General features: G+C 35.9%; 2 protein-coding genes across 2 annotated transcripts in view; both read left to right on the top strand.

The window, feature by feature from the left end:
- Nucleotides 1–27,725, top strand: part of LOC143663303 (UDP-glucuronosyltransferase 2A3-like) — a 108,193-nt gene that overhangs the window by 21,988 nt on the left and 58,480 nt on the right. The gene's annotated exons all lie outside the window — the stretch shown is intronic.
- LOC143663302 (UDP-glucuronosyltransferase 2A3-like) lies at nucleotides 959–26,910 on the top strand. The gene is made up of 5 exons (XM_077137022.1): nucleotides 959–989; nucleotides 3,000–3,076; nucleotides 3,507–3,638; nucleotides 6,799–6,886; nucleotides 26,765–26,910. The coding sequence occupies exons 3-5, from the start codon at nucleotides 3,510–3,512 to the stop codon at nucleotides 26,782–26,784; spliced, it is 237 nt and encodes a 78-aa protein (XP_076993137.1). The 5' UTR covers nucleotides 959–989; nucleotides 3,000–3,076; nucleotides 3,507–3,509; the 3' UTR covers nucleotides 26,785–26,910.

The following is a 27,725-nucleotide window of genomic DNA, read 5'->3' as shown; positions in this document are numbered from 1 at the left end:
TTAATTTCTTATCCAATCTCTAACAATCTCAATCTTACTGTCCTTAGGCCATGTTTTTTTCATTATCAAAACAAGCAATTGTGCTATATTAACTAAGGCATAACTCCAAACACTAAAATGTGATAACTGTAAAAATGTGCTATCCTACTGGCATTATGACCACAAACGGATATTTTCATTTCTTTTTCTCAGTTGAAAAAATGTTTTTGTTTATTGAAATGATTTAAATGGTAATTTGCAAATGCCCTAATTTTGTACATAATTTAAGAATAACATCTATTATCTGCTCCCCTTTTAAAAACCATAATTTGAAGAGAAAATTAAAGTAAGCATCTGATAATGCTATGTTCATATGTACATTAAATTCCAAACGAGGATTAATGTGGGTGTGAATTACACAGGGGATTGTTACTTATAAAATAGTGTTTTTTAGTACAGATGATGGAATTGACCAAGGAGAAGAAGGCGGGGACTGTTACTGGTGGGATCTTTCAAAAAACTGAAGCAAATATGTTCCTGACTTGGGACTGGAAATTACTGAGAGGTGATATGGTACAGATACGTTGTGGCTGATCTAGCATCTGAAATTTAATCAGAGAGAAAAAAATAAGTAGTAAAATCATCAGTACCTTGGTGATGTGGTTAAATTTTAACTGAATTTATTGTGGTTACTATACATTTATATATAGCTATACTTTTTCTAACCAAAATTCCTTCCTCCCTCCCTTTGTCCTGTCCTCAATTCATCTATCACTATCTCTCTCTTCCCTCCACTCTTCTTCTTTCTTCCTTTGATTTTTTATGCCAATTCTTCTACCTACCATTCTCCATTTCCTCCAGGAAGACCCACTACATTATGCAAGACTGTGGGGAAAGCTGAAATTTGGCTAATCCGAACATATTGGGATTTTGAATATCCTCGCCCATACTTACCTAATTTTGAATTTGTGGGAGGATTGCACTGCAAGCCTGCCAAACCTTTACCTGAGGTAAGTCTATTAAATTAGAGGATTTTTTATACCTTATAGCTCTATACCTGATGCTTATTTTCTTTTAAAGACCATTGCCTCAATAACGGACACAATGGTTAAATAACTTTAGATTGCCATTCGAGTTCTATTTTCCAGGTCACAGATGCTCTTATGAGTAATAATAACTATGTTAGTTGTTACATTGAAATGTTAAGCAGAAGAGCGGAGTGACATGGACACTCCTTAAAAATGTCTCTGTGGCTAACATAAAGAAAATAGATTGAAAGGACAGGGAGCTAGAACCACAGAAATCACTAGGAGATGAGCAAACACAGCAGAGTTCTTTACATGGGTACTTATCATGATAGGAAAGAGATAAATTGCTTTCAGAAGAACTTTGGGTTAGCTCCATAGATTTGGTGGGTAATAGGAAGTGCTGAGTGTAGTTAGAGATTCAGTAGGACTCCTCAATTTCCATCATGCAGGTTTATTTGGATACTGCTGAATTTTACTGCGATAAGAAATATTTGTTGGAAAATCTTCTTTGAGCTAAGGATGATGAATTCATTGTGGATCTAGTCACTGTGAGCAGACAACTCAGTTTTCAAGGGGAGTCTACTAGAAATCATTTCGATAGTTCACAATCTCAGTCTCAGAAGGTAATAGAAATAGGTTGAAATTCATCAGCATAAAGTAGAATTCATAGAAATGGGAGACTCAAATGTTGGATTGGTTCTTTATCAGCTTAATTTTTGTAGTGAAAAAGAAAATTGTGTACCATACACCAAAGTATAACTGTAAGGTGCCAGGAATGTTGGAAGGTAACAGTATTGAGAATCAAAGAGTGTACTAGCTAAGCATAAGAATACTGTATTTAATTATCAATAGGCAGTTGGAATATAGATGCTATTTACTTGCATTGTAGGAAAATGAGCAAAATCTCTTTAAGAATGTATTAGGGTGAGTGTTCTTCCCAGGAGAATTCTTAATTTCTTTTTATAATCAGGTGCATATTGATGTATGAAGGCTAATTTTAGGATTCTAAGTATCCTTTCCTTAACAGTGAAATTATATTTGTAAACCAAACTCGACTGACAGCTGGTATTATAGGAGAAAATGAACCAATGTCCAATTTGAGATAAATTGATATTGCATTATCTTGGCTTTGTAGATCATCTGTTATTACACATTATTATGCTTGACCTTCTACCTCCCCAGCCTCCCACCTCCACCACTCCCCAATACACACAAATACATCACACAAATCTCATGATTTCACAAAAATAAATCAGATAAGTGATGCATGAGAGCAAAAAAATAAATTCCTTTTCAAGTTCAATTTACCTATTAATATAGGTTTAGGCAGTCTGAATACCAACCATGGCTTATAACTCTTCTGAATGATTTCTGTCAGTCAATGAACACATAAAATAAAAAAAGCACTAGGAGTACAAAAATAAAAATAGCACTTGGATATAATGAAATAAAAAGGCAAAATTCAGCTGACTCATATGTATATTTGTCTATATATTTGTACACAAACACACACAGACCCACACACAAATACACACAGGCATTTGTTTGGAATAGATGAACCAAAATAGGAAGCAAAAATTCCTGGGTCTTCAAAGATATTTCCCTAACATTAAGCAAATTGAATGGCATGCTTCTTTCACCTCATATATTTTTCTACTCCAATAATTTTAACAAGTGTAAATTGAGAATCATGATAACTCCAGAGGTGCTACAAAAAGTTGCATATTACATATATTTAGGTAGCATTCACATAGATTATGACATGTATGCCTCTAAACCCAAAGACTGCAGTGCCAAACTTGCAAAGGGTAACTGGTAACAGAGAATAACATATCAATTATGGAATAAGGCTCAAAGTAAGACATGAAGTCAGTGTTCCTCTCAGGTGGGACAAATAAGCATTGTCTTATAATATGTTTATATTATAGTACCATTAACCATGTCATCTTCTTTTAAAATATTATTTTTAATTTCTAACAATTTTTTTCTTAGCCCAATTAATCAGGAGAAGTGGAAACTCGAGAAGAATAACCTTGAAACCCTGTCTGAAAGGAAAGGTGATCAATTTGGTAATAATTTATTGATTGAAAAATAGCTTGCCAATAATTCCAGAAGCCTACATCGGGAACCTTCCTTGGTCTTTCTTCCAAGTAATGTTTTTATGAATAACTGGGGTGTTTGATATATTTAAACCTGTGGGATAACAGTGTCCATCAACCTGGAAAATAGCTACCACCTTATCACCTACTGCTTTTATATAATTGTTTGATTTAATGATTTCCTAGTAATCGCTGATCATATATTTAAGCCATAAATGCATAAATATCAAAGATATATTTTCTCCTAAGGAAATTAGATGTTTTTACTTTTAATAGAGCCTTTCTAACAATGGTTTTTGCATATGACTTGAATCTTCAAGTTAAGAAATGTATGTGAGCCTTATTCTTTTTTTTCCTTTGATGATATACCTTTACAATAGAATTTTTTTTTTCTCTGCAGAAAATGGAAGAATTTGTCCATAGCTCAGGTGAAGATGGTGTTGTGGTGTTTTCTCTTGGGTCATTGTTCAAAAACCTCACAGACGAAAAGGCCAATCTTATTGCCTCTGCCCTTGCCCAGATTCCACAGAAGGTTAGTACAATAGCTTATCTTGTTGACATTGTTTTAGTTTCTATGAAAGAATCATCTTTCTTTCAATTTCCAATAACACAATCATCCTTTCTTTCTAAGTAACTTTTATATCCATATTTCTACCAACGGTCTCTTCAAAGCATTTTAGACCTTTTTATCAAACACATCACAGTTCTTCCAACCTTAACCCATAACCCAAATCCAAAACCATTTCTACATTATAGGTATTTGTAATAGCAGCGTTCCCACTTGCTGGTAATGAAAATTTATAGTTTCCTGGCTATGAAAACAAAAACCACGCAATGGCTTGCCTTAACAACAGGAATTTATTGACTCCTGGTTGTTAGGCCAGAATTCCAAATAAAGAAGTCATCAAGTGATGCTTTCTCCCAGATTACTGGCTTTCTGGAGCTAGCCATTGCTGATTCTTGGTCTTCAGCTTTTCTGTCATATAGCAATGCATGTGATGGACTATCCTGGCTTATCTGGGTTCCACTGCCTTCCAATTTCTAGTAGTTTTCTCTTTGTGTATGAATTTTATCTTTTTTATAAAGAACTCTAGCAATAGGATTAAGACCCATCCTGATTAGTTTGGCTTCACCATAAATGGAGTAACCTCATCAGAAGGTCCTATTTACAATGGGTTCACACCCACTGTAAAGAACATGTTTCTCTGGGTTGCATAGCTCCAGGTCACCACCGGTGGCTACTACAACAATTGCAAAAAGAGCGTGGTCATCAGTGCTCTACCAGATGAATATGGGTATCATTATAGAATTAGCATAACTAGCAAGAGCATGATGTAAAACTTTATTAAATATTAAGGTAGTGTATTTAGGAAATTTTGATAATTTGTCTACTCGGCCTTGGAATTACTGGGAAAATATATTTTCATAGTCACGTATTTTAAAGGCAATAGATATGAAAGCATTAGACCCCTACTAACATTGACAATAAGGCCTGACCTGACTACTCACAAAATTTCTGAAATATTTTAACTTCATGGTCTGGGAAGGGAGAGCTGAAATGACTAGAAGTGGACAAGAATTAGTTCAAGAATATATTCCACCTCTCTAGGCATTCTTAGGACTCTATCCATATATAGTTGGGTGAGAAGTAGCAGTAATTGGATACATTTAGTCTTTCTGCATAGAGTTTTCTACAGTCAAAATTGTTATTCAACATATTAAAATCAAACAATATGAATTTTGTTTCTTATGATATTCAATAAATCTTAGATTATTGTCATTAAATTTCTGAATTTTAACATTCAGAAATGTTAAATGGATACTATTATTCTTGGAATATCCAAGGGCTCTTTTTATTTCTGTATTTTGTTAAAGTGCATGAAATATTATGAGAACAAGTATGCTAATTGAGGATGTTAAAACTTTGATTTTGTGTTTAAATATCTTCAGCTAAAGGTATACCTTTCTTTATTATTTAACCCCAAATTAGTCCAATAGACTTTCCAAACAGTAAAAAAAGCATGTAACAGAGGTTCATATCTTAACAAGAATCTTGGTTGAACTGTACAATGAAAGCAAATCTCTCTTTCATTCTCACAATTTTCTTTTAAGATGATAAAGGGAAGAAAGAAGAAAATAGGGTGAACTAAGGAAAGGGGAAAGGAAGGAAACCATTCACCCAAAAAACACACACAAAATATAAAGCAAATTATATTTATGAAAAACATTATATTTGAATGTGAGAGTGAGGACATCCCAGTGATGTAATTTTACACAGAAATTCTTTTGTCTGCTGTAAATATCAATGCCCAACCCTGATAGATTAAAGCATTCCTTTTATTTTCTAATATGGCCCCTATAATCTCATGATCTCAGCTCTTAAATTAAAATTTTCAAAATGATTTTGTTCAAAAATGCTAAACTTGATTCATAAGAATGAGCATGGTCCAGTGACTTAAATTTACACATTCATTTTTTCTGCAATAATTTTAACTCTGTGCTTTGATTAAACCAGTACTAATTTATTTTTCTCATTCTTCATTTATACTCTCACTACCCAAATCTTATAAATCATAACTGTCAAAATGATAATACTATAGCTAATAGACTATTTATTAGTAGTCCATTAAATAAGAAGGTGGCTCAAAGAATCATTCTATTTCCTGGAATAAATAATTCTGTCTTAACCAAAAGGGGGAAAAGAAGTATGACTAATAAAGTATTAGTGTCTGGGAGAGTTCAAATTCAGTCAAGAGGCTACTCTGGAAGTTACTCTTATTCATGCTTCAGTTAGACATTGCTACTTATCATAACTTGCCAAATCCCAACCAGGACCATTCCAGCCAATCCTAAAGAACATAAAGAGCAATATAAAAGATTCTAAAAGGTTCCATGCACTAGGGTAACTCTCCAGAAACACAATCTCCAACTGGGTCCCTGGATAAGTACTGAAACCTAGAGGGCCCAGCCTCTCCAGAACATCAGATAGTTCCATCTTCTTACCTCATTATTATTGACAGCTCCTTCCAACATGAAAAATTTAGAATGGCCAAAGCCCAAATACCCCTAAAGAGTGGGACAGAAAGATCAAAGGTGAGAATGGCATATACAGAGATGGTAGGGTTTAACAAATGAGTATGATTACTGACTCATTGTATTAATATTTCCTTTAGTCTCCAGTATCTTAGAGAAGCTAACAGTAAAAAAAACATAAAATTGCAGAATTGTGACCCATCCAAACTCTGAAATCTGTTCTACAACTAATTGTTGCACTGTGCTTTGAAATTTATTGTTTTCATAGCATTTTTTTTCCAAAAAAAGAAACAAAATGATGATGAAAAATATATCTATTCTTTCCATTCTACAATGTTCTGGAACAGCTAGAAGGAAAAATCTGAGATGATGGTATGGTAGCCCATGACAAACTCTAGAATCTGTTCTAGACTACTTGTTGAAGAGTGCTTTGAAAACTATTACTTTTTTCTTTCTTTGCTTTGTATGTATGTTATGTTATACAACAAGAAAAGTAAAAAAAAAAAAAAAGTACGATTTCCTTTGTTGTTTGCAAAGAATCCCCATTATGAAATTGAAATTAGAAGATAACTATGATTCTGTGATTTGTAACTGGTTCTGAAGCCTTAAATGCCATCATTTTGGGGTTTTTTGTGCAATAAATTCATTTTCTCCCACAGGTTTTATGGAGATACAATGGAAAGGAGCCAACCACATTAGGAGCCAATACTTGGCTCTATGACTGGATACCCCAGAATGATCTTCTTGGTAAGGCTTCAGGGAGGAAAAGCTATAAAGCTGTATGAAGGACAACTTATGTAACTGTTTAATAGCAAGGAAATTCAAGACATATTTAATAATTGTAAAGTTTCACATTTTATTTCATATTTTAAAGCAGATAGAATACAATAATTCTCCACCAATTTTATAGATCATGATTCTTATGGTTGACTTAAATCAGTTCAGACTCATTACTCTTCAAGTTCCAGGCTCAGTTCAGATAGCATCACTCCAGTAAAATCTTCCCGACTATGCAAAGGGGTTAAGTCATTCTTTCCTGGGCTGCAATTTCCTGTCCTAGTAAAGTTACATTTGCTTAGCTTTATAAAAAATGTTTCCTTCTTGAGTAATTAATCCTGTTGTTTTTTCCCTTCAGTCTCTGAACATATGTTAACATATTATGATGAAACTCTCTCCACTTTTTACCCAACCTCCAAACTAGGTCATCCTAAAACAAGAGCGTTTATCACTCATGGTGGAATGAATGGGGGTCTATGAAGCTATTTATCACGGGGTCCCTAGGTGGGAATTCCCTTCTTTGGTGATCAGTCTGACAACATCCTGAACATGAAGGCCAAAGGAGCAGCTGTGGACTTAAATATAGGCACCATGACAAGTGCAGATTTGCTCCAAGCTTTAGAAACAGTCATTAGCGAGCCTTCATAAGTATTACTGCATTCTAAAGGGTCAGCATGGATGTGTTAAACATCGTATTTGAGAATGTCCAGTGTTCACATGGGAGGAGGTTCTGAAATACCTTCTCCTCACTCTACCCCTCGCCCCTCCCTCACTAGGCCCTGGAATGCTGGAAATGCTGCATCCGTGAGCACACTCCAGGTTGGACTGTTGAACAATGTCTGTTTTCAAAACAATAATTTCTGAGATAATTTGCATGAAGAGGCCTGAGATTATGTGGGAACTTCCCAGCCCCACTCTCTCCTGGCTACTAGGGACCTCAAACCTTGGGGATCAGGCACAGCAGGACACCTGCCTCAGTCTTCACTTTTCTGGGGACCACAGGCACAGCACACCCTTCTCACAGCCTATTACAGCAGATCTGCACTCTGTCCACAGAAATAACCTTTAGTGAAGGCTTGTTCAGAAAGCCTGATGCATTAAAGCATCTGTAATTCATAGAATACAAATGAACATGTTTTACATTCAGATATGAATATAAGTTTCACATGAATATATGTTTAATATAAAGGTTGCTCCATGGATGGAGAATTGGCAGCTCAGATCCCTCACCCCCTACTTGGGCAATGGCCAACCCCTCAAGGAAGTTGCAGACTCCTCAGTCCTCACCTACCTGACTCAGGGAATGAGAGTGTGCCAAAGCACGGGGCTGAGGTGGCCAGCAGCAGGCAGGGCTCTATAGGCTCACCTGGTTCCTCTCACCTGCAGCATCCAGGACCTATCCAGAAGCCTACCCCAAGGTAGACAGCATGTGAGAGGAAGTCCTGGCATGTGAGCTGTTCTTTCCTTGGCAGAAATGGTTTTCTGTTCTTAAAGAAAAATGTAATTTTTGTAAATGGTTTATTTTCAAATACCCACTATAATATGACAAATATAAAAAAATTTATCTGTTTATTTTATAAATTAAACTACTTACTAAAATTGAAATTAAAAATGATGACATCAGATATTTCATCAAAATATTTTTCAAAATGAATATATGATGATATTCATATAAATTCTCAAGTGTTATTCCAGATTGATCTGTTTATTTTTGTAAACATATATATTATACATATACTCTAATTCACACATTATAAGCCATTCAGAAAAGACAGATAATTTGCCTGATATTAATCATACTAAAATGACCATCAACACAAAGTGCAAACCATTCATTACTATACTAATAGTACAAGAGTAGAGATGCAGATGAATTAATAATTTTATAAGTATTGATTGGCATTATAAATGATCTTTAAAATAAAATTTACCTATGATATCATTTGATTTAATTAAAAATAAATTCAAATAAGCTATGAACTAGATAGATATTTTTATTCTCCATTTTTCCTTTTAAAGAGTTCCTTAAGAAAATTAATATAGTATATGTATGTAATGTTTGGGTCATTATTTTTACCTATGCATTTTAAATTTACTTATTATCATTTAAATAACTGCTATGGAATAATATAATTCACAATTTGTATTACTTCTATGACAATTTTAATATGTGAAAATGTTATGTCTATTGTCCTTACAGTTATTCGGGTTTTTTTCTGTATTTGAAGGGATTCAGCCTTTGCCAATGGTCTTTCAGTTAGAGATTCTTTATTCCAAACTATTTTTGGTTTGATTTCTTCTCTGATATTATTATATCTGTTGGGTAGCTGATGGCTGGGGGTAAGTGGCCGTACTGAGTCAGTCACACAGACACAGAGTACACAGCACACAACTCAGGAGACAACCCTCATGGGAGAGTGGAAGGCATCACTTTATTGAGAAAGTGCACACGCTTATATAGGCTGGGAGCATGCAGGGACACGTGTCAGGCTGGGATTGGTCACCGTTGTTGCTAGGGCAGAGGGCAGATTTCAGGTCAGCCATTTTGTGTTGCCATGCATCAGCCACGACAACCATGTTGGCGATATTTTATGATTTCTCCATCAATTCCTCCTTTTTTGTTTTTGAACTTTCTGGGTAACTGTGCCTGTCTTAGGTTGCCCCCTCCGGAGGTCTTACCTATCTTTGGCTACCAGCTAAGCCACTGGAAGTGAGGGGCAGCAGTGCCTGTCTTAGGTTGCCTCCCCAGGAGGTCTTACCCGTCGCTCCACTTACCCCCAGCCATCAGCTACCCAACAATATCCATTTTATTTTTCAATCAAGATTCAGGGATTTCAATTCTCTGTGATGATGTTTAGCAGTTTGTCTTGCTGTCTTTATGTGAGGATTCTGTCTGAGTATAACATACTCTCTTTCCTTCAGAACTTTGTAAATATTACTCATAGACTCCTGGCTGAGAATATTTCTTTATAATTTTGTTTTTATTTGCCATTTTATTGAGATATATTCACATACCATGTCATCCATCCAAAATATATAATCAATGGCTCACAGTATCATTATATAATTGTACATTCATCACCACAATCAGTTTTAGAATGTTTTCATTATTCAAAAAAAAAGAGAGAGAGAGAGAGAGAGAGATGTGTGGCCTGGAGTCCTTAAGGAATCCACATAGATAGCAAGTCATATTTAAACAGATTTACTGAAGGAAAGAAAGCAGGGAGAAAGCAGGCAGGCATGAGCCAGCAATACCTGTCAGTAAAAGGAAAGAAAAATGTCTCCTAGCCCTTTGTTCTAGGAGCTGTGTTTTAAAGAGAAAGTGACACTAGGAGAGGAGGATGCTCACTAGGTGGTGTGTTGTCCCTTGATTGGATGGGGCCTTGTTGAATTAGGGTATGATAGATTGCTGAGGTATTGATGCACTATTCTCCTTTGATGTGCAGCTACATGTATCAGGCAAGGTGAGGTACTGGTAAGGGAGGGTGTTATCAGCAGAAATGAATTGTGACCCTATTTCTAATTATCTGGGATGTCTTCATTTGCCATCTGGAGGATAAACTGAGGGGGTTGCTGTGGGCTGAAGGGTCCATGCATCAAGAGTTCCTTTTGCTCTTAAAATTCTTTTGCTAAGACTTAATGAGAGACAATAACCAAAACATCCTTATCCCCACATTATTGACCCCTATCATTGGTGTGGTACATTTGTTGTTGATGAAAGAATGTTAATATATTACTATTAACTATAGTCCATAGCTTGCAAAAGTCAGGTTTTTTTCATATACACCATTCTATTACTAGCTCCTTGTAACAATTTCATACATTTTTTCCTAGCTCATGGAGACATTTTTTGTATTTGTGCTGTTAATCTTTGTCCACTACAAAATTCAATGTGTTATGCAGGCCTATGTTTTAACTTCTAGCTTCCCTCCTCCACATGACTCTCAACCTCCCCTATCAACCACATTTACATACAATTCAGCACTGTTAATTATATTCCCAATAATTTACTACCATCACCTCTATCTATTTCCACACATTTAAATTCAAACTAGTTAAAAGGCTTGCACATGTTAAGAAAGTACTTCCCACTCTCTGGCCCCATTGTTTCCCCTGGGTAACCTATGCCATGAACTCCATGTCTATGAGTTTACAAATTATAAATAGATCACATTACTGAGATCATACACCACTTTTTTTTGTGGCTAACTTATTTTGTTTAACATAATATCTTCAAGGTTCATCCACATTGTTGCATGTATCAGGACTTCATTGCTTCTAACTGCTGATTAATCCTCCATAAATGCATATACCACATTTTGTTAATCCATTTTCAGTTGGTGGACACTTGGGTGTTTCCATTTTTGGTAATTGTGAATAATGCCACTACGAACATCAGTGCATAAATATCTGATTGTGTGCCTGCTTTCAGTTCTTCTGGGTATGTACCAAGTATTGGGATTGCTGAATCATAGGGCAATTCTAATCTTAGCTTTCTGAGGAGCCACCAAACCATCTTCCATAGTGGCTGTACCATTTTACATTCCTGCCAGTAGAGAATAAATGTTCTTAATTCTCCTCATCCTTTCCAACACTTGTAGTTTCCTGTTTGTTTAACGAGAGCCATTATAGTGGGTGTGAAATATCTCAGTGTGGTTTTCACTTGCATTTCTCTAATAGCTAGTTAAGCTGAGCATCTTTTCATGCACTGTTTAGCCATTTGTATTTCCTCTTTGGAAAAATGCATATTTGTGTTTATTGCCCATTTTTTTGTTTTCTTTTTATTGTTAGGCATGAGATTTCTTTGTATATTCTGGGTATCACTTTGTGGCTTCCAAATCTTTTCTCTCACTTAGTTGACTCCTTTTTCATCCTTTTGACAAAGTCCCTTGAAGCAGAAAAATACTCAGTTTTGAGGATATCCCATTTACATATGTTTTCTTTCATTGCTTGTGCTTTGAGTGTACAATTTTGGAAACTATCACCTATCACTAGACCTTGAAGATGTTTCCTTACATTTTCTTTGAAGCATTTGATGGTACTGTCTCTTATACTTAGGTCTTTGGTCTATTTTCAATTAATCTTCTTATAGGGAGTGAGTTAGGGGTTTTCCTTCATTCTTTTGAATATGGATATCCAGTCCTCTTAATGCCATTTAATGAAAAGACAGTTCTCTTCACTTTAGTGGACTTCAGAGTTTTGTCAAAAATCAGTTTACCATTGAAAAGAGAATATATTTCTGAATTTACAATTCAATTCCTTTGATAAATATGTCTAACTTTGTGTAAGTGCCATGTTGTTTTGGCTCCAATGGTTTTATAATATACTGTAAAGTCAGGAAGCCTGATACCTACCACTTCATTCTTCTTTTTTCAAGATATTTTTGGCTTTTGAAGACCATTTTCCCTACCAAGTGAATATGGCAGTTAGCTTTTCCATTTCTTCAAAGTAGGCTGTTGGAATTTGGATGGGAATTGAATTGAATCTGTAGATCAATATGGGCTGAGCTGACATCTTAATGACATTTGACCTTACAACACACGAACACGGAATGTCCTTCCATTTATTTAGGTCTTCTTTGGTTTCCTTTAGCAATGTTTTATAGTCTTCTGTGTACAGGCCTTTTACATCCTGGTTTAAGTTTATTCCTGGGTATTTAATTTTGCAATTGTTACTGTGAATGAAATTTTTTCCTTAATAACTTCGTCAGAGAGCTCATTACTAGTATACAGAAATACTACTGGTTTTTGAATGTTGATCTTATATCCTACCACTTTGCAGAACTTATTTATAGAATAATGTCATCTGCATATAGTGAAAGTTTTATTTCTTAATTTCTAATTTTAGTGGTTTTATTTCTTTTTCTTGCTTAATTGCTCTAGCTAGACCTTCTAACACAATGTTGAATGACAGTGATGGCAATGAACATCCTTGTCTTGCTCCTTATCTTACAGGGAACAAATTTTTCAACCTCTCACAATTCAGTATGAAGTTAGCTGTGGGTTTTTCATCTATGCTTTTTATCATATCAATGAAATTTCCTTTGATACCTACTTTTTGAAGTGTTTTAACAAGAAAGTATTTTGCCAAATGCCAGTTCTGCATCAATCAAGATGATCATGTGGTATTTCCCTTTCAATTTGTTGATGTCGTGTATTACACTAATTGATTTTCTTGTGTTGAATCTTCCTTGCATCTCTGAGATAAAACCTACTTGGTTGTAGTGTATAATTCTTTTAATGTGCAGTTGGGTTCAATTTGCTATTATTTTGTGGAGGATTTTTGCATCTATATTCATTAGAGAAATTGATCTGTAGTTTTCTTTCCTTGTAGTATCTTTATCAGGCTATAGTATTAGGTGATGTTGGCTTCATAGAATAAATTAGATAGTTGTTCTAGCTTGCTAACTGCCAGAATGTGATATACCAGAAACAGACTGGCTTTTAGAAAGGGAACTTAATGAGTTGCTAGTTTACAGTTCTAAGGCCAAGGAAATGTCCCAATTAAGGCAAGTCTATAAAAATGTCCAAGTTAAGGTACCAAGAAAGGCCAGTGAAGCTCAGAGTTTCTCTCTGAACTGGAAAGGCAGATTACAAACATGGTGTGTACTAGCTTCCTTTCCAGGCTGCTTCTTTCATGAAGCTCCCTGGGGGATATATTCCTTCTTCATCTCCAAAGGTCTCTGGTGGTGTGGGCTCTGGCTCTTATCATTTTTGTGACTCTAAAAAGGAACTATCTCCAAAATGTTTTCTTTATAAAAGGATTCAAGTTAAGGCCCACCTGGAATGGGTGGAGTCACATCTACCTCTCATCAAAAGTTAATAACCACAATCTGGTGAGTCACATCTCCTTGGGAAAAATGAAAAAAACTCCCACCCAGCAATACTAAATGAGGATTAAGGGACATGGCTTTTCTGGAGTCCACAAATTCAAACCAGCACAGTAGTGTTTCTTGTTCTTCAATTGTTTTAAATGTTTGTGCCAGATTGATGCTAATTCTCCTCTTTATTCTTCATGAACTATACCTGTTAAGCCATCTGGTCCTGGACTTTTCTTTTGGGGGAGGTGTTTGACAACTGATTCAAACACATTTTGTGATGTTTTATTCTGGTCTTCTATTTCTTATTGAGTTACTGTAGATTGTTTTTAGGTTTCTAGGACATTGTCCAGTTCATCTTAGTTGTCCAGTTTATTGGCATACAGTTGTTCATCTTATCCTATTATGATCTTTTTGTTTATTTTTTTAGTGTCCCTTGGTAATTTCCCCTTCTCCTTTCTGATTTTATTTGCATCTTTCTTATGCTTGTCTTAGTCAGTCTTCCTAAGGATTTGTCAATTTTATTGATCTTCTCCAAGAACCAACTTCTGGTTCTATAGATTTTCCCTATTGTGTTATTTATTTTCTGTGCATTTATTTCACTCTAATCTCTGTTGCTTCTTTCCATCTGCTTGCTTTGGGATTAGTTTGCTGTTTTTTCTCTAGTTTCTCCAGATGTTCAGTTATACCTTTCATGTTATTTCTTACTTTCTTTCTAAAGTAGGTGTTTAGGGCTATAAGTTTCTTTCTTGGCATTGCTTTTGCTGTATCCCATAATTTTTGAGATGTTGTGCTCTTTTTTCATTGATTTCAAGATATTTACTGATTTCTCTTGCACTTATTTCTTTGACCTTCTTATTGTTTAAGAGTGTGTGTTTAACCTACATATATTTGGGAATTTTCCAGTTCACTGGCTATTATTTATCTCCAGCTTCATTTCATTATGATCATTGAAAGTGTTTTGTATCATTTGAGTATTTTTATATGTATTGACTAGTTTGTGCTCTAGCATGTATTCTCTCTTGGGAGAATATTTGAGAAACACTTGACAAAAATATATATCCTGCTTTTTGGAGTGCAGTGTTCTATAAATGTCTGTTAGGTCTAGTTAACTCATAATATTTTATAGGGTCTCTGTTCCTTTATTGAACTTCTGCTTAGATGTTCTATCTGTTGAAGATAGATGAAGAGAGATGTGTTGAAGTCTCCCACCATTAGTGTAGAGACATATATTTCTCCCCCCACTTTTCTCTTTTTTTATTGTGAAATATAAAATATATACAAAAAAGTGATAAATCTCATAGTGCATTTTAACAAGTAGTTTTAGAACAAATTTCAAAGTATAGTATGGGGTACAGTTATACCATTTCAGGTATTTCCTTTTAGATGCTTCAAGACACTGAAGACTAAAAAGAAATATCAATATAATGAATCAGTAGTCACATTCATTTGCTAAATCCTATCTTCTCTGTTTCAACTCTTTTTCTCCCTTGCTCCTTCTCCCATTCATTAGAAATACTTGGGCAATGACCATTCTAACTTCTTCATGTTGAAAAGTGTCAACATTTTGGATTAGGGGAGTGCCACTGGTTGATACTTTTGGAGACACTGGCACCTCTGGGTTTGAGGACTTATCTGGGCTAAGAACTATCTGAAAACTTTATGTTTATAAGAAATAAGCTTAGTGAGTGAAACTGCTACAGAATCTCAGATAGAGCCCTGGGTATTCTTTAGGTTTTACAGGAATACTGTTGGGGGTTGGCATACCATAGGCAATCAGTAATATCTTGCTATGGGTTGCCCAAGGGTAACCTCCAGAATAGCCTCTTGACTCTATTTGAAATATCTTAGCCACTGATACCTTATTTTGTTACATTACTTTTTCCTGTTTTGGTCAGGTAGGCATTATTGATCCCACAGTGCCAGAACCAGGCTCATCCCTGGGAGTCATGTTCCACATTGCCAGGGAAACTTGCACTCCTTTATGTAATGTCTCGTATAGGGGGGCAGGTAAATATTTTACTTGTAGAATTGGGCTTAGAGAGAGAGAAAGGCCACATCTGAGCCACAAAAGATGTTCTCTGAAAGCAACTCTTAGGCATAATTATAGGTAGGCTTAGCTTCTCTGCTACAGAAATAAAATTTCAAAAGTGCAAGCCTCAAGGTCAAGGATTTGGTCTATTAACTTGGGATCCCTAATATTTAAGAGAGTATCCAGAGTTTCCCAGGTGGGAAAATCTAGTTGTTCCATATTTTTTCTCCACTCACTCAAGGGACTTTGTCAATACGTTTTAAAATCATTTTTATTGAGAAATATTCACACACATACGATCCATTCATAGTATGATTGTTATGCTTTCTTGTTGAATTATCCCTTTAAGTAATATATAGTATCCTTCTTTATCTCTTTTAATTGTTTTACATTTTAAGTCTAATATGTTGGATATTATTGTACCTATCCCTGCTCTTTTCTCATTGTTGTTTGCATGAAATATCTTTTCACAACTTTTCACTTTCAAACCATTTTTGTCCTTGGGTCTAAAATGAGTCTCCTGTAGATAGGATATAGATGGGTCCTGTTTTTAAATCCATTGTACCAGTCTTTGTCTTTTGATTGGGAAGTGTGCTGGTTTGAAAGGATGTATGTCCCCTAGAAAAGCCATGTTTTAATCTAAATCCCATTTTGTACTGGCAGAATAATCCCTATTCAATACTGTATGTTTGAAACTGTAATCAGATCATCTCCCTGGAGATGTGATTCAATTAAAAGTGGTTGTTAAACTGGATTAGGTGATGGCATGTCTCCACCCATTGAGGTGGGTCTTGATAAGTTTCCGGAGTCCTGTGAAAGAGGAAACATTTTGGAGAATGGAAGAGATTCAGAGAGAGCAGAGAATACTGCAGTACCATGAAGCAGAGTCCACGAGCCAGTGACCTTTGGAGATGAAGAAGGAAAATGCCTCTCGGGGAGCTTCAGGAAACTGGAAGTCAGGAGAGAAAGCTAGTAGATGATGCCATGTTCGCCATGTGCCCTTCCAGCTGAGAGAGAAGCCCTGACTGTGTTTGCCATGTGCCTTCTCAATTGAGAGAGAAATTCTGAACGTCATCAGCCTTCTTGAACCAAGGTATCTTTCCCTGGATGGATACCTTTGATTAGACATTTCTATAGAGTTGTTTTAATTGGAATATTTTCTCAGCCTTAGAACTGTAAACTAGCAACTTATCAAATTCTCCTTTTTAAATGCCATTCTGTTTCTGGTATATTGCATTCTGGCAGCTAGCAAACTAGAACAGGAAGTTTATTCCACTAATTTTTAATGTTATTAATGTAAAGGCAGTACTTTCTTCTACCATATTGTTTTTTGGATTTTATATGAATGAATTAGAAATCAGTAACAGGAAGAGGGTCAGAAAATTCACAACTACATGGAGGCTAAACAACACATTCTTAAGCAACCAGTAGCAGATCAAGGAAGAAATTACAAGAAAATCCATAAATATAATGAAGCAAATGAAAATTAAAATGTAACATATAAAAATTTATGGGATTTAGGGCGGGCCGCGGTGGCTCAGCGGGCAAGAGTGCTTGCCTGCCGTGCCGGAGGACCTCGGTTCGATTCCCGGCCCCAGCCCATGTAAAAAACAAACAAACAAACAAAATATAATAAAACAAGAAAATGTTTAAAGATGTTTCCCTTTCTTCCTTCCATCCTTCCTTCCTTCTCTGTCTTTCCTTCCCTTCCTCCCTCTCTCTAAAAAAAAAAAAAAAAAATTTATGGGATTTAGGAAAAGCAGTGCTGTGAGGTAATTTATTGCCTTAGATACCTATATTTAAAAAAGAAGAGCAAATATCGAGGAATTAACTGTTTACTTGGAAGTACTAGAGAACAAAAACAACAAACCAACATTTCCCGTATAGCTAATGACGATGAACATCTTTTCATGTGCTTTTTAGCCTTTGCATTTTCTCTTTGGAAATACGTCTATTGATATATTTTGCCCATTTTATAATTGGGCTGCTTGTTCTTTTGTTGAGTTCTATGATTTCTTTATGTATTCTGGATATCAAACCCTTATCAGATATATGGTTTACATATATTTTTTTCCATTGAGTTGACTTACACTTCACCTTTGACAAAGTCCTCTGAGGCACAGAAACATTTGATTTTGAGGTATTCCCATTTATCTGTTTCTTCATTGTTTGTACTTTGGGTGTAAGGTCAGAAGCTATTTCCTGTTATTATGTCTTGAAGATGTTTCCCTATATTTTCTTCTAGGAGTTTCATGGTCCTGGCACTTACAGATAGGTCTTTGATCCAGTTTGAGTTAATTTTTGTAAAAGGTGTGTGGTAGGGGTCTTTTTTTCATTCATTTTTCTATGGATATCTAGTTCTCCCAGGCTCACTTATTGAAAGGACTATTCTGTCCAAGTTCAGGGGATTTGGAGGCCTTGTCAAAGAATAATTGATCATTGCTCTGGGGGTCTATTTCCTAACTCTCAATTTTATTCTGTTGATCAACATGCCTATCTTTGTGCCTACTGTTTTGACCTCTGTGGATTTATAATGAGCTTTAAAATTACTAAGCGTAAGTCTTTCCATTTCGTTCTTCTTTTTCATATGTTTTTTGGCTACATGGGGTTTTCCCTTCCAAATAAATTTGGTAACTAGTTTCCTGAGTCTTCAAAACAGGTTGTGAGAATTTTCATTGGGATTTCATTGGCTTTGTAGATCAATTTGGGTAAAATTAACTTCTCGATATTTAGCCTTTATATTCATGAACACAGAATGGCTTTCTACCTATTTAAATCTTCTTTGATTTCTTTTAGTTATATAGTTTACAAGTCCTTTACATACCTATTTAAGTTTATTCCTAGATACTTCTGCTTCTGTTGTGCTGTGTTGCCCTGGCTGTGTGGAAAGGTCCTGGTGTGGATCTGTGACATGAGTCCTTGGCTCAAAATAAAAATCATTCTGGGGAAATTCACAGAGTAGGAGACAGTGCTGGCTCTTTTGTACACATTGCTCATTAACCACAGTAAGCCTTCCACACTGAAGTCTGAGTTGGCTCCTGGGTCTCTTGACCAAACTATCAATTGATTATTGCACAAGGTAATCCATACTATTTTCTGGACTCATTTAATTTAAATGAGTCCATCTATTGTCTTTAAAAATTATCAAATAAAAATATCACTTCTCTATTTAAAATATTTAAGCCAGGAATCATAGAATGCTAGATCTATTTCCCCCCAATTTAAAAATATTTATTCTCTCCCTTGGAATAAATGCCATATCGTGCTGTGCCAAGTCAAAAATACAGAGCAAAGTTCTGGGCATATGAATGCCCTTGCATAACTCTAGAATTTAATATTTAACTTATTCTTTGCTTAACTTCCATTTTGCAATTGATTACCCAGCAGCACTGAACCCCTTGCAGAAGGGGTCTCATTGATTGAGATGATCATGTGAATTTTCCCTTTTGATTTATTAATATGTTGTATTACATTGATTGATTTTCTTGTGTTGAGCCAACTTTGCATGCCTGAAATAAACCCCACTTGGTTGTAGTGCATACTTCTTTTAATGTGCTGTTGGATTCAATTTGAAAGTATTTTGTTGAGAATTTGTGCATCTATTTTCATTAGGGAGCTTGGCCTGTAGTTTTCCTTTCTTGCATATCTTTATGTACTTTGAGTATTAGAGTGATGTTAGCGTCATTAAATGAGTTAGACAGTGTCTTTTTCCTCAATTTTTTGGAAGAGCTTGAGCAGGAATGTTATTTTTGGAATGTTTGGTAAAATTTCCCTGTGAGGCCATTTGGCCCTGGGCTTTTCTTTGTAGGACGATTTGTCATGACTTTGAATCTCTTTACTTGTGATTGGTTTATTAAGGTCTTCTATTTCTTCTTGAGTCAGTGTTGGTTGTTCTTGGGCTTCTAGGAGATTCTTTCTATTGATTTTTGTTTTCAATTCATTTATTTCTGCCTTAATCTTTGTTATTTCTCTTATTCTACTTATTTTAAGGTTAGTTTGCTGTTCTTCCTCCAGTTCCTCTAGGAAAGCACTTAGGTCCTTGAATTTTGCTCATTTATCTTTTTTAATATAGGCATTTAGGGCAATAAATTTCCCTCTCAGCACTGCCTTTGTCTCCTCCCATAATTTTGGCTATGTTGTATTCTCATTTTTATTCATCTCCAGATATTTATTGATTTATCTTCCAATTTCTTCTTTCACCCATTGATTGCTTAAGAATATGTTATTCAATATCCGCATATTTGTGAAAGTTCTGACTCTTGTTGTTATTCCTTCTGTTATGGTCAGAGAAAGTGCTTTAAATAGATTCAGTCTTTTTAAATGTATTAAGACCAGTTTTGCTTTCCGGCATATTATCTATCCTCCAGGAAATCCATGGCACTAGAAAATAATGTATATCCTGTTATTTTGTGGTGCAATGATCTATATATGTTAGGTCTAATTCATTTATCACAATGTTTAGGTTATCTATTTCCTTACTGGTCCCCTGTTTTGTTGTTCTATCTATAGAAAAGTGTAGTGTATTGAAGCCTCCCACTATTATTGTTCAAATATCTATTGCTCCCTTCAGTGTTGCTAATGTTTGCCTCATGTACTTTGGAACTGCTTGATGGGGTGCATAAGCATTTATTATTGTTAGTTTTTCTTGGTGAATTGTCCCTTTTATTGCTATGTGGCATCCTTCCTTGTCTCTTATTACCTCTTTTCATTTAAAACCTATTTTGTCTGATATTACTATAGCTACTATTGCTTTCTTGCTATAGCTTGTATAGAATATCTTTTTCCATCCTTGCACTTTCAATCTATTTGTATTTTGGTTCTAATATGAGTCTCTTTTAAATATAATAAGATCGATCATATTTTTATTCCATTCTGCCACTCTGTATCTTTTAACTGGTGAGTTTAGTTGGTCCATTAACATCCAAAGTTATTACTCTAAAGGCAGTTCTGGAATTTATCATCTTATCCTTTGGCTGTTATTTGTCAGATTTATATTTTTTTGCTTATTTTCTTTTTATCCTGTAAATTACCCTTGCCAGTACTCTTCAATTCTGTGCTTTCTTCCAGACCTCTTTCTCGCCTTTCTTTTTTTTCTGCCGACAGAACTCCCTTTAGCATTTCTTGCAGGGGTGATCTCTTGCTAATAAATTCTCTCAGCAATTTCCTGCGAAAATTTTAATCTCTTCCTCACTCTTGAAAGACAACTTTGATAGATAAAGAATTCTTGGCTGGAATATTTTCTCTTTTCAAAATCTTAAATATATCAGACCACTGCCTTCTTCCCTCCCTGTTACCTGTTGAGTAGTCTACACTTATTTTTATGTGTTTTTGCTTTTATGTGGTGAGTCACTTTTCTCTTGCCATTTTCAGAACTTTCTGCTTCTCTTCTACATATGACAATCTGATTAGTATGCGTCTGGGAGTGGGTCTATTGGATTTAAAATATTTGGAGTTCATTGGACTTCTTTGATTAGCACATTTCTGTCTTTTATTAGAGTTCAGAATATTCCCCAATTATCTCCTTAAATAATTTTCCTAGCCCTTTACTCACAATTTGCACACAATTTGTGTGCTTCATGTTGTTCATCATTTCCTGAGATCCAATTTAATTTTTTATTTATTTATTTTTGGTCATTTGTTCTTTTGCGTGTTCAAATTCAGTTGTCCTGTTCTCTAGTTCACTTATTCTTTCTTCACTTCTTTAAATATGCTGTTGCATCTCTAGTATATTTGTAATTCAATCTACAGTATTTTTCATTTCCATAAAATCTGCTATTTTTCTATTTATTCTTTCAAATTCTTCTTTAGGCTCTTCTAGTGTCTTCTTGATATCCTTTATGACTTTATCAAACCTATTGAACTTATTTAGGAGATTTCTATGAACATGTTTGATTAGTTGTTCCAAATTCTGTGTCTCCTCCAGTGTTTTATTTTGGTCATTTGGTTGGTCCATATATTCTTGCATCTTCATGTACTTTGGGATTTTACGCTGACTCTGATTATCTCAATAAGGTTATTTTGAAAATTGATTTCCCTCACTCATATAAGATTTTGTGTTTGCCTTAGTTTGTGTTAGCTGTCTCCATTTGCACTTTGTTTGTCAATAATTACCCAACAAGTCAAAGCTGGGACCTCATGCTGGAGGTGCAACTTTAATTGAAGATGTGTTAAAAGCTAGGCAGCAAGGCAGTTTGCCAGACTGCACTTTCTGTTCTTCTCAGCAGATGCACTCTTGTGCACCTCTTACCCTTGGGCTTGACTTTCTCCACTAAGTCAGCCAGCTGGGCTGGGACCCAACCAGGTGCAAAGCCAGTCAGTGCTGCACGTCTCCTTGCATGCTGAAAGCCACTGTTCTAGTTTGCTAGCTGCTGGAATGCAACACACCAGAGATGGATTGGCTTTCAATAAAAGGAGATTTATTTAGTTAATGTATAGTTCTTCAGAGGAAAGGCAGCTAACTTTCAACTGAGGTTCTTTCTTACATGGGAAGGCACAGGGTAATCTCTGCTGGCCTTCTCTCCAGGCCTCTGGGTTCCAAAAACTTTGCCAAGGGTGATTCCTTTCTGCATCTCCAAAGGCCTGGACTGAGCTGCGAGCGCTGAGATGAAGCATGCTGAGTTGCTTGGGCTCTGCTATGTTGAGTTCTCTCATTTAAGCACCAGCCAATTAAATCAAACATCATTCATTGCGGCAGGCATGCCTCCTAGCTGACTGCAGATGTAATCAGCAACAGATGAGGTCCACATGCCATTGGCTCATGTCCACAGCAATAGAACTAGGCACCTTCACCTAGCCAAGTTGACACCTGAATCTAACTACCATTGCCACCAACCACAAAGCTGGAGATTGGGCAATGTGCACCTCCATGGAGAATCCACTTGTGTGCATTATGGGTCTGATTGTCCCTAGGCTTCCTTGCAGAATGACTTTGAACTGTGAGACTATGTATTTCAACTACCCTTGCCCACAACCAACTTAGGAGTGCATAAAGGTGCAGCACAGCTAACTCCCACCATGTGACTAGCTCCCTGGTCCCTGCTTCTTTGTTCATGCATGATGTGAGTGCGCTGAGCTCAGGAGAGCTTGGCAATGTCTTGTGGCTAGCTCCTTCATCCTGCTTTGCACCTATGCACTCTATGAGTGCTCCAGACCTCTGTGGAGCAAGGATAGAAGCAACAGGACCAATGGAGTTTCTTTCACTAGCCAATTATCAAGTCTGTTCAGGTCTGTGCCCTCTGTCCTTCTGAGGGGAGGGCCCCCAGTCTTAATCAAAACCAGGCACCCATAGTAGCCTGCCTCAGGGGACACAGTGTATGAAATGTGCTTTCATCAGGTCTGTGTGCATGGATATACCAAATCTGTTGGCTTCCAGGTTCCCCAAATGAGTTCCCAGCTGCAGAGTTGAAAGGGAAGATCTCTCAAGCTGATACCATGGTGGGTGTGCACAAATGGATCACTCCTTCAGCACTCACTCTAGCCTGCACATTGAAGTATGTCCCAGGTGTAGTACTAAGTGGGAAAACTCACCCCACCCTCTCAATCATAATTTCTCCACTTTTTCATCCATGTCCTCCCTTTAAAACATAAAAGTCCCTCTCTGGTCACCTCTACCCTGGAACTACTGTCTTGGTCATTTTTCCATCACTTCTGTAGTTGTTCTGTAGATCAGGGGTGAATTCAGCCTATCCTATTCTGCTGTCTTCCCAGAAGTCCTCTCCCTTCACTTTTACCAGTAAGTTTCCTTCTGTATTTTGGGCAACTTGATTAGATATATAAATATTTATGATATTTATTTCTTCTTGGTAAATTGCCTTTTTTGTTAATATTAGTGTCCTTCTTTGTCTCATGTAACAGTTTTGCATTTAAAGTCTATTTTTCTGTATTAGTATAGAACTCCTTCCCTTTTTGGGATTACTACTTGCATGGAATATCTATTGCCATCCTTTCACTTCCAACTCATTTGTATCATTGGGTCTAAAATGAGACTCTTGTAAATAGCATATAGATGGATCATATTTTTTTTATCCATGTTGCAATTCTGTGTCTTTTGTTTGGGAAGTTCAATCCATTAACAGTCAGTGTTATTACTTAATAGCTGTATTACATTAAACGTTTTATTCTTTGACTTTTATTTGTCAGATCTATTTTTTCTCTTTCTATCTTTTAGTTAACCTTACTAATAGTCTTCATTTGTATACTGTCCAACAAGTCTCTCACTCCTATCTTTTCTTTTCAGCCTGCAGAACTTCCTTTAAAATTTTTTGTAGGTCAGTTCTCTTGTTAATGAATTCTCTCAGCTCCTTTTTATCTTAGATTATTTTAAACTCTACCTCATTTTTGAAAGACAGATTTTCTGAATAAAGAACTCTTGGCTGGCAGTTTTTCTCTTTCAGTATCTTAAATAAATCATACCATGGCTTTCTCAGCTCCATGGTCTCTGATGAGAAATCAGCAGTAGACTTATTTGGTTTCCTTTGTATGTGGTGAATCCTTTTCCCTTGCTGCTTTCAGAATTCTCTCTTTCCCTCCAGCATTTGACAGTCTACTTAGTATATGTTTTGGAGTGGGTCTATTTGGATTTATTCTGTTTGGTGTATATTGGACTTTTTGGATTTGCATTTTATGTCTTTTAATAGGTTGGACAATGTTCATCCATTATTTCCTTAAATATTCCTTCTGGCCTTTACCCCTTCTCTTCTCATTCTGAGAAACTGATGAGCCTATTTTATGTACTTCATGTTGTCAATCATTTCCCTGAGATCTTGCTCAATTTTTTCCATTTGTTATTTTGTTTATTCAAATTCAGTTGCTCTGACTTTTAGCACACTGATCCTTTTTTCTGCCTCTCTAAATCTACTGATGTGCCTCCAATATATTTTCAGTTTCATCAACAGTGTGCTTCATTTCCATAAGATCTATTATTTTTTTATGCATTCTTCCAACTGTTTCTTTATGTTCACCAAGTGCCTTCTTAATATCCTTCATCTCTGTAACCCTACCATAGAATTTGTTCAGGTGATTTATTTGAGCATCTTTGATTAGTTGTTTCAAATCCTATATATCCTCCCACTTGTAATTTTAAAATTTGGTTTAGCCATAGCTTTCAGTTTTTAATATGTCTGGTAAATTTTGCTGGTATTTAGGCATCTGATTATCTTGATAAGATTATTTTGAAGGTCATTTTCCCTCTCTTGTCTAGTATTTTGTTGTTGACTGAATTGGTGGTACAGGTCTTCTTTGGCAATTGGTGCATAAGTACTTCCTAGCCAAAACAGGGCCAATGTCCCATGCAGGCAGTGAAATTAAGCTCCAAAGTACCCTAGGAAAAGGACCAAGGTTGCAAAGCCCAGTGGTCCAATTTGTCCAATAGTTAGATGAGATCTGTGCTGTGTCCCCCTATGATATGAAAGGGAGTGTTTCCTTTACTCCTAATCTGGAGAAATCAGCCAGGTAAGAACTAGCTTAATCCATAATTGCTAGCCTTAAGGATAGAGGATAAGCATTGGGCACTGTGGCCAAGTTCAGTCTTTCACTACAGTTTCTCCATCAGTTTCTCCATTGCAGCTTCTCCCTTTCTTTGTCTAACTCTTCCTTGTATACTGCAATGGTCTTTCCCTAGTTTCCCAAGTCCCAGAATGACTGCTTTGAAAAGTTTTTGCCTGTTCTTTAAATGTGTTTGGTAGAGGAGTGGGTTTGCCTCCCCATATTCCATCATCTTCCTAGAAGTCTTGCCTTTAGAATTCTGAGGAATGTCCGAGCATGTTATCTTTTTAAATACTTTTTTTAGACTGGAAGAAAGTATCTTTCTCATTAAAAAAACTAATTGTGATATGTCCTTATGAATCATTTCATACATTTTTCCTTGCATTTTAGTGTGTCCTGACAACATTGGGAATCGGGATAATAAATATTTAAATTTTTCTCCTCAGAAATTTACTTTTTTATTACTATTAGAATGCCATATGGACTCTACTTAAGGTTCAATCTAATTTTGAGGGAGAATGACAATGCTTTCACACTGTACATTAAAAAAAAAGAATACCAAAGTAGTTAGTACCTAATGCTGGACCTAGAGCACCATGCTCATTCATGAATGAGGACTGCGCTGCTTCCTCCCCAGTCCCAAGAATGGCCTGCCAAGAAAAGGATGTCTCTTCATGAGCTACCTTTCTTCTCTAGTATTCAAATCTTTAGGCTGGAACTTTTACTTACAACCCAAAGCAAAGGCAGACATATTTCTGGGTCAGCCACCAGTAAATTTCAAGAGAAAACATCTTGCTTTTCAAATACATAGACATCTCTGTCTGTGTTGTTGAAAAACAGTTAGAGATGTTAACTGTATGATTATTGATTCTATAACTCTCAATTATATTAGAGGCCTTCATTCTAGGAAGATGTTTACCTTCAAAATTCAAAGTTTATGTTATGAACATGCAGCCACTTAAATTAGTTTTATGTGAATCTTATCTTGTTACTATTAAAAGAGACACTATATTTGCATCAAACACGCACAAGTAAAGTGTAAAGCAAAAAATATCACAGTGCCATGAGAAAATGACTCAGTAATGTTCACTACTTGTTTCCTGTGTTAACCATGTTCAATGAGACTGAATTTAGAGGACATGCTGTCAGCATTTTAATGTATTTTGTTCCACCGTCTAGGTCATACATGACTGGGCCTTTGAATAGTCCTGGGAATGGGAGTTCAAACCTGTCACAATTTTTTTCCTGGAAAAACTTTGATATGTGTACATAACTATTATTCCCCTTCTTTTCTATGTCCTCAGTTGTACATACCTGCTAAGAATATATTTCTCCCTCACTTTCCCCTTTATACTGTTAAAAAGTCACTTAACCAGCAAAGCACATGTCACAGCAAGAATTACCCTTTTCCTCAACATTTATATGGCCTTGCCTTGTACAACTTTCTTAATATGTATCACAGATATGCCTGTAATGCAAAAAGATCCTAATTTCTCTGTATGTATTCTCTTTCCAGTTATAAGCAGAATGCTATGAGGTTATCAAGAATCCACCACGATCAGCTTGTAAAGCCCCTGGATCGAGCGGTCTTCTGGATCGAGTTTGTTATGCGCCATAAAGGAGCCAAGCACCTTAGGCCAGCAGCCCATGACCTCACCTGGCTCCAGTACCACTCTCTGGATGTCATTGGGTTCCTGCTGGTCTGTGTAGCAACCACTATATTCTTGGTCACAAAAAGTTGTTTGTTTTTTTGTCAAAAATTTAATAAAGCAGGAAAGAAGACAAAGAGGGAATAGATACTTTCAGTTTGTCAGCTGCCTAAGTATGACAATCCTGTTTATTCTAGTCAACAAGTTTAATGAGAACATTTCAGCTCCTTCTTTTCTGTTTTCCATATTTATGCCTTAGCTTTGTGACAAGGCTGAGGTTGACATAACCATTTAGTGAGCATGTCTCATTCTTCCTTTTCTTTCCCCAGGAGTCTTTACCTTGTTGCTTTCACTTTTTTGACACAGAGACACTACTAATTCTACTATGTTCTATTCATAAAATCAGAACCTTCATTTTTTGACCTTAACAAATATACAGACTAGCAAGATGCTGGCTACTGATGAGCACACACCATGTGAACTGAAATTCAATGGATATAGGGAACTCAGAAGAGTAAAATTCACAAGTTCTCTTACACCACACAAATCAGGGATACATCATAAAAGCTCAGCTTGTTATGAGAAAATTAATGATTCTTTTTCACTAAAAACAAGACTTTCTGTTTGCCAGATATTGCTGGGATTGGAGCATAAATTGATAATTTCTATGATAAGGCATCACACTATGAAAGATTCACAATATTTCTAAAAAGCTCATCTAGAATATCATGGCCTATATTTTGTCTTTAGAAAAAAATTCTCATGTGTTCTCTATGGGCAATGGACAGTCCTTGTTACTGCTTTGAAAAAGTAAAAGAGAACAATGAG

The sequence above is a fragment of the Tamandua tetradactyla genome, chromosome 19 (assembly GCF_023851605.1).
Source record: "Tamandua tetradactyla isolate mTamTet1 chromosome 19, mTamTet1.pri, whole genome shotgun sequence".
Lineage (NCBI taxonomy): Eukaryota > Metazoa > Chordata > Mammalia > Pilosa > Myrmecophagidae > Tamandua > Tamandua tetradactyla.
This window is presented reverse-complemented; position numbering and strand designations above follow the sequence as displayed.

Coding starts and splice junctions, on each gene's coding strand:
- LOC143663302 (XM_077137022.1), top strand. CDS start 3,510: ATGGAAGAATTTGTCCATAGCTCAGGTGAAGATGGTGTTGTGGTGTTT. Junction 3,639..6,798: donor TTGCCCAGATTCCACAGAAG/GTTAGTACAATA, acceptor TTTCTCCCACAG/GTTTTATGGAGATACAATGG. Junction 6,887..26,764: donor ACCCCAGAATGATCTTCTTG/GTAAGGCTTCAG, acceptor TTCTCTTTCCAG/TTATAAGCAGAATGCTATGA.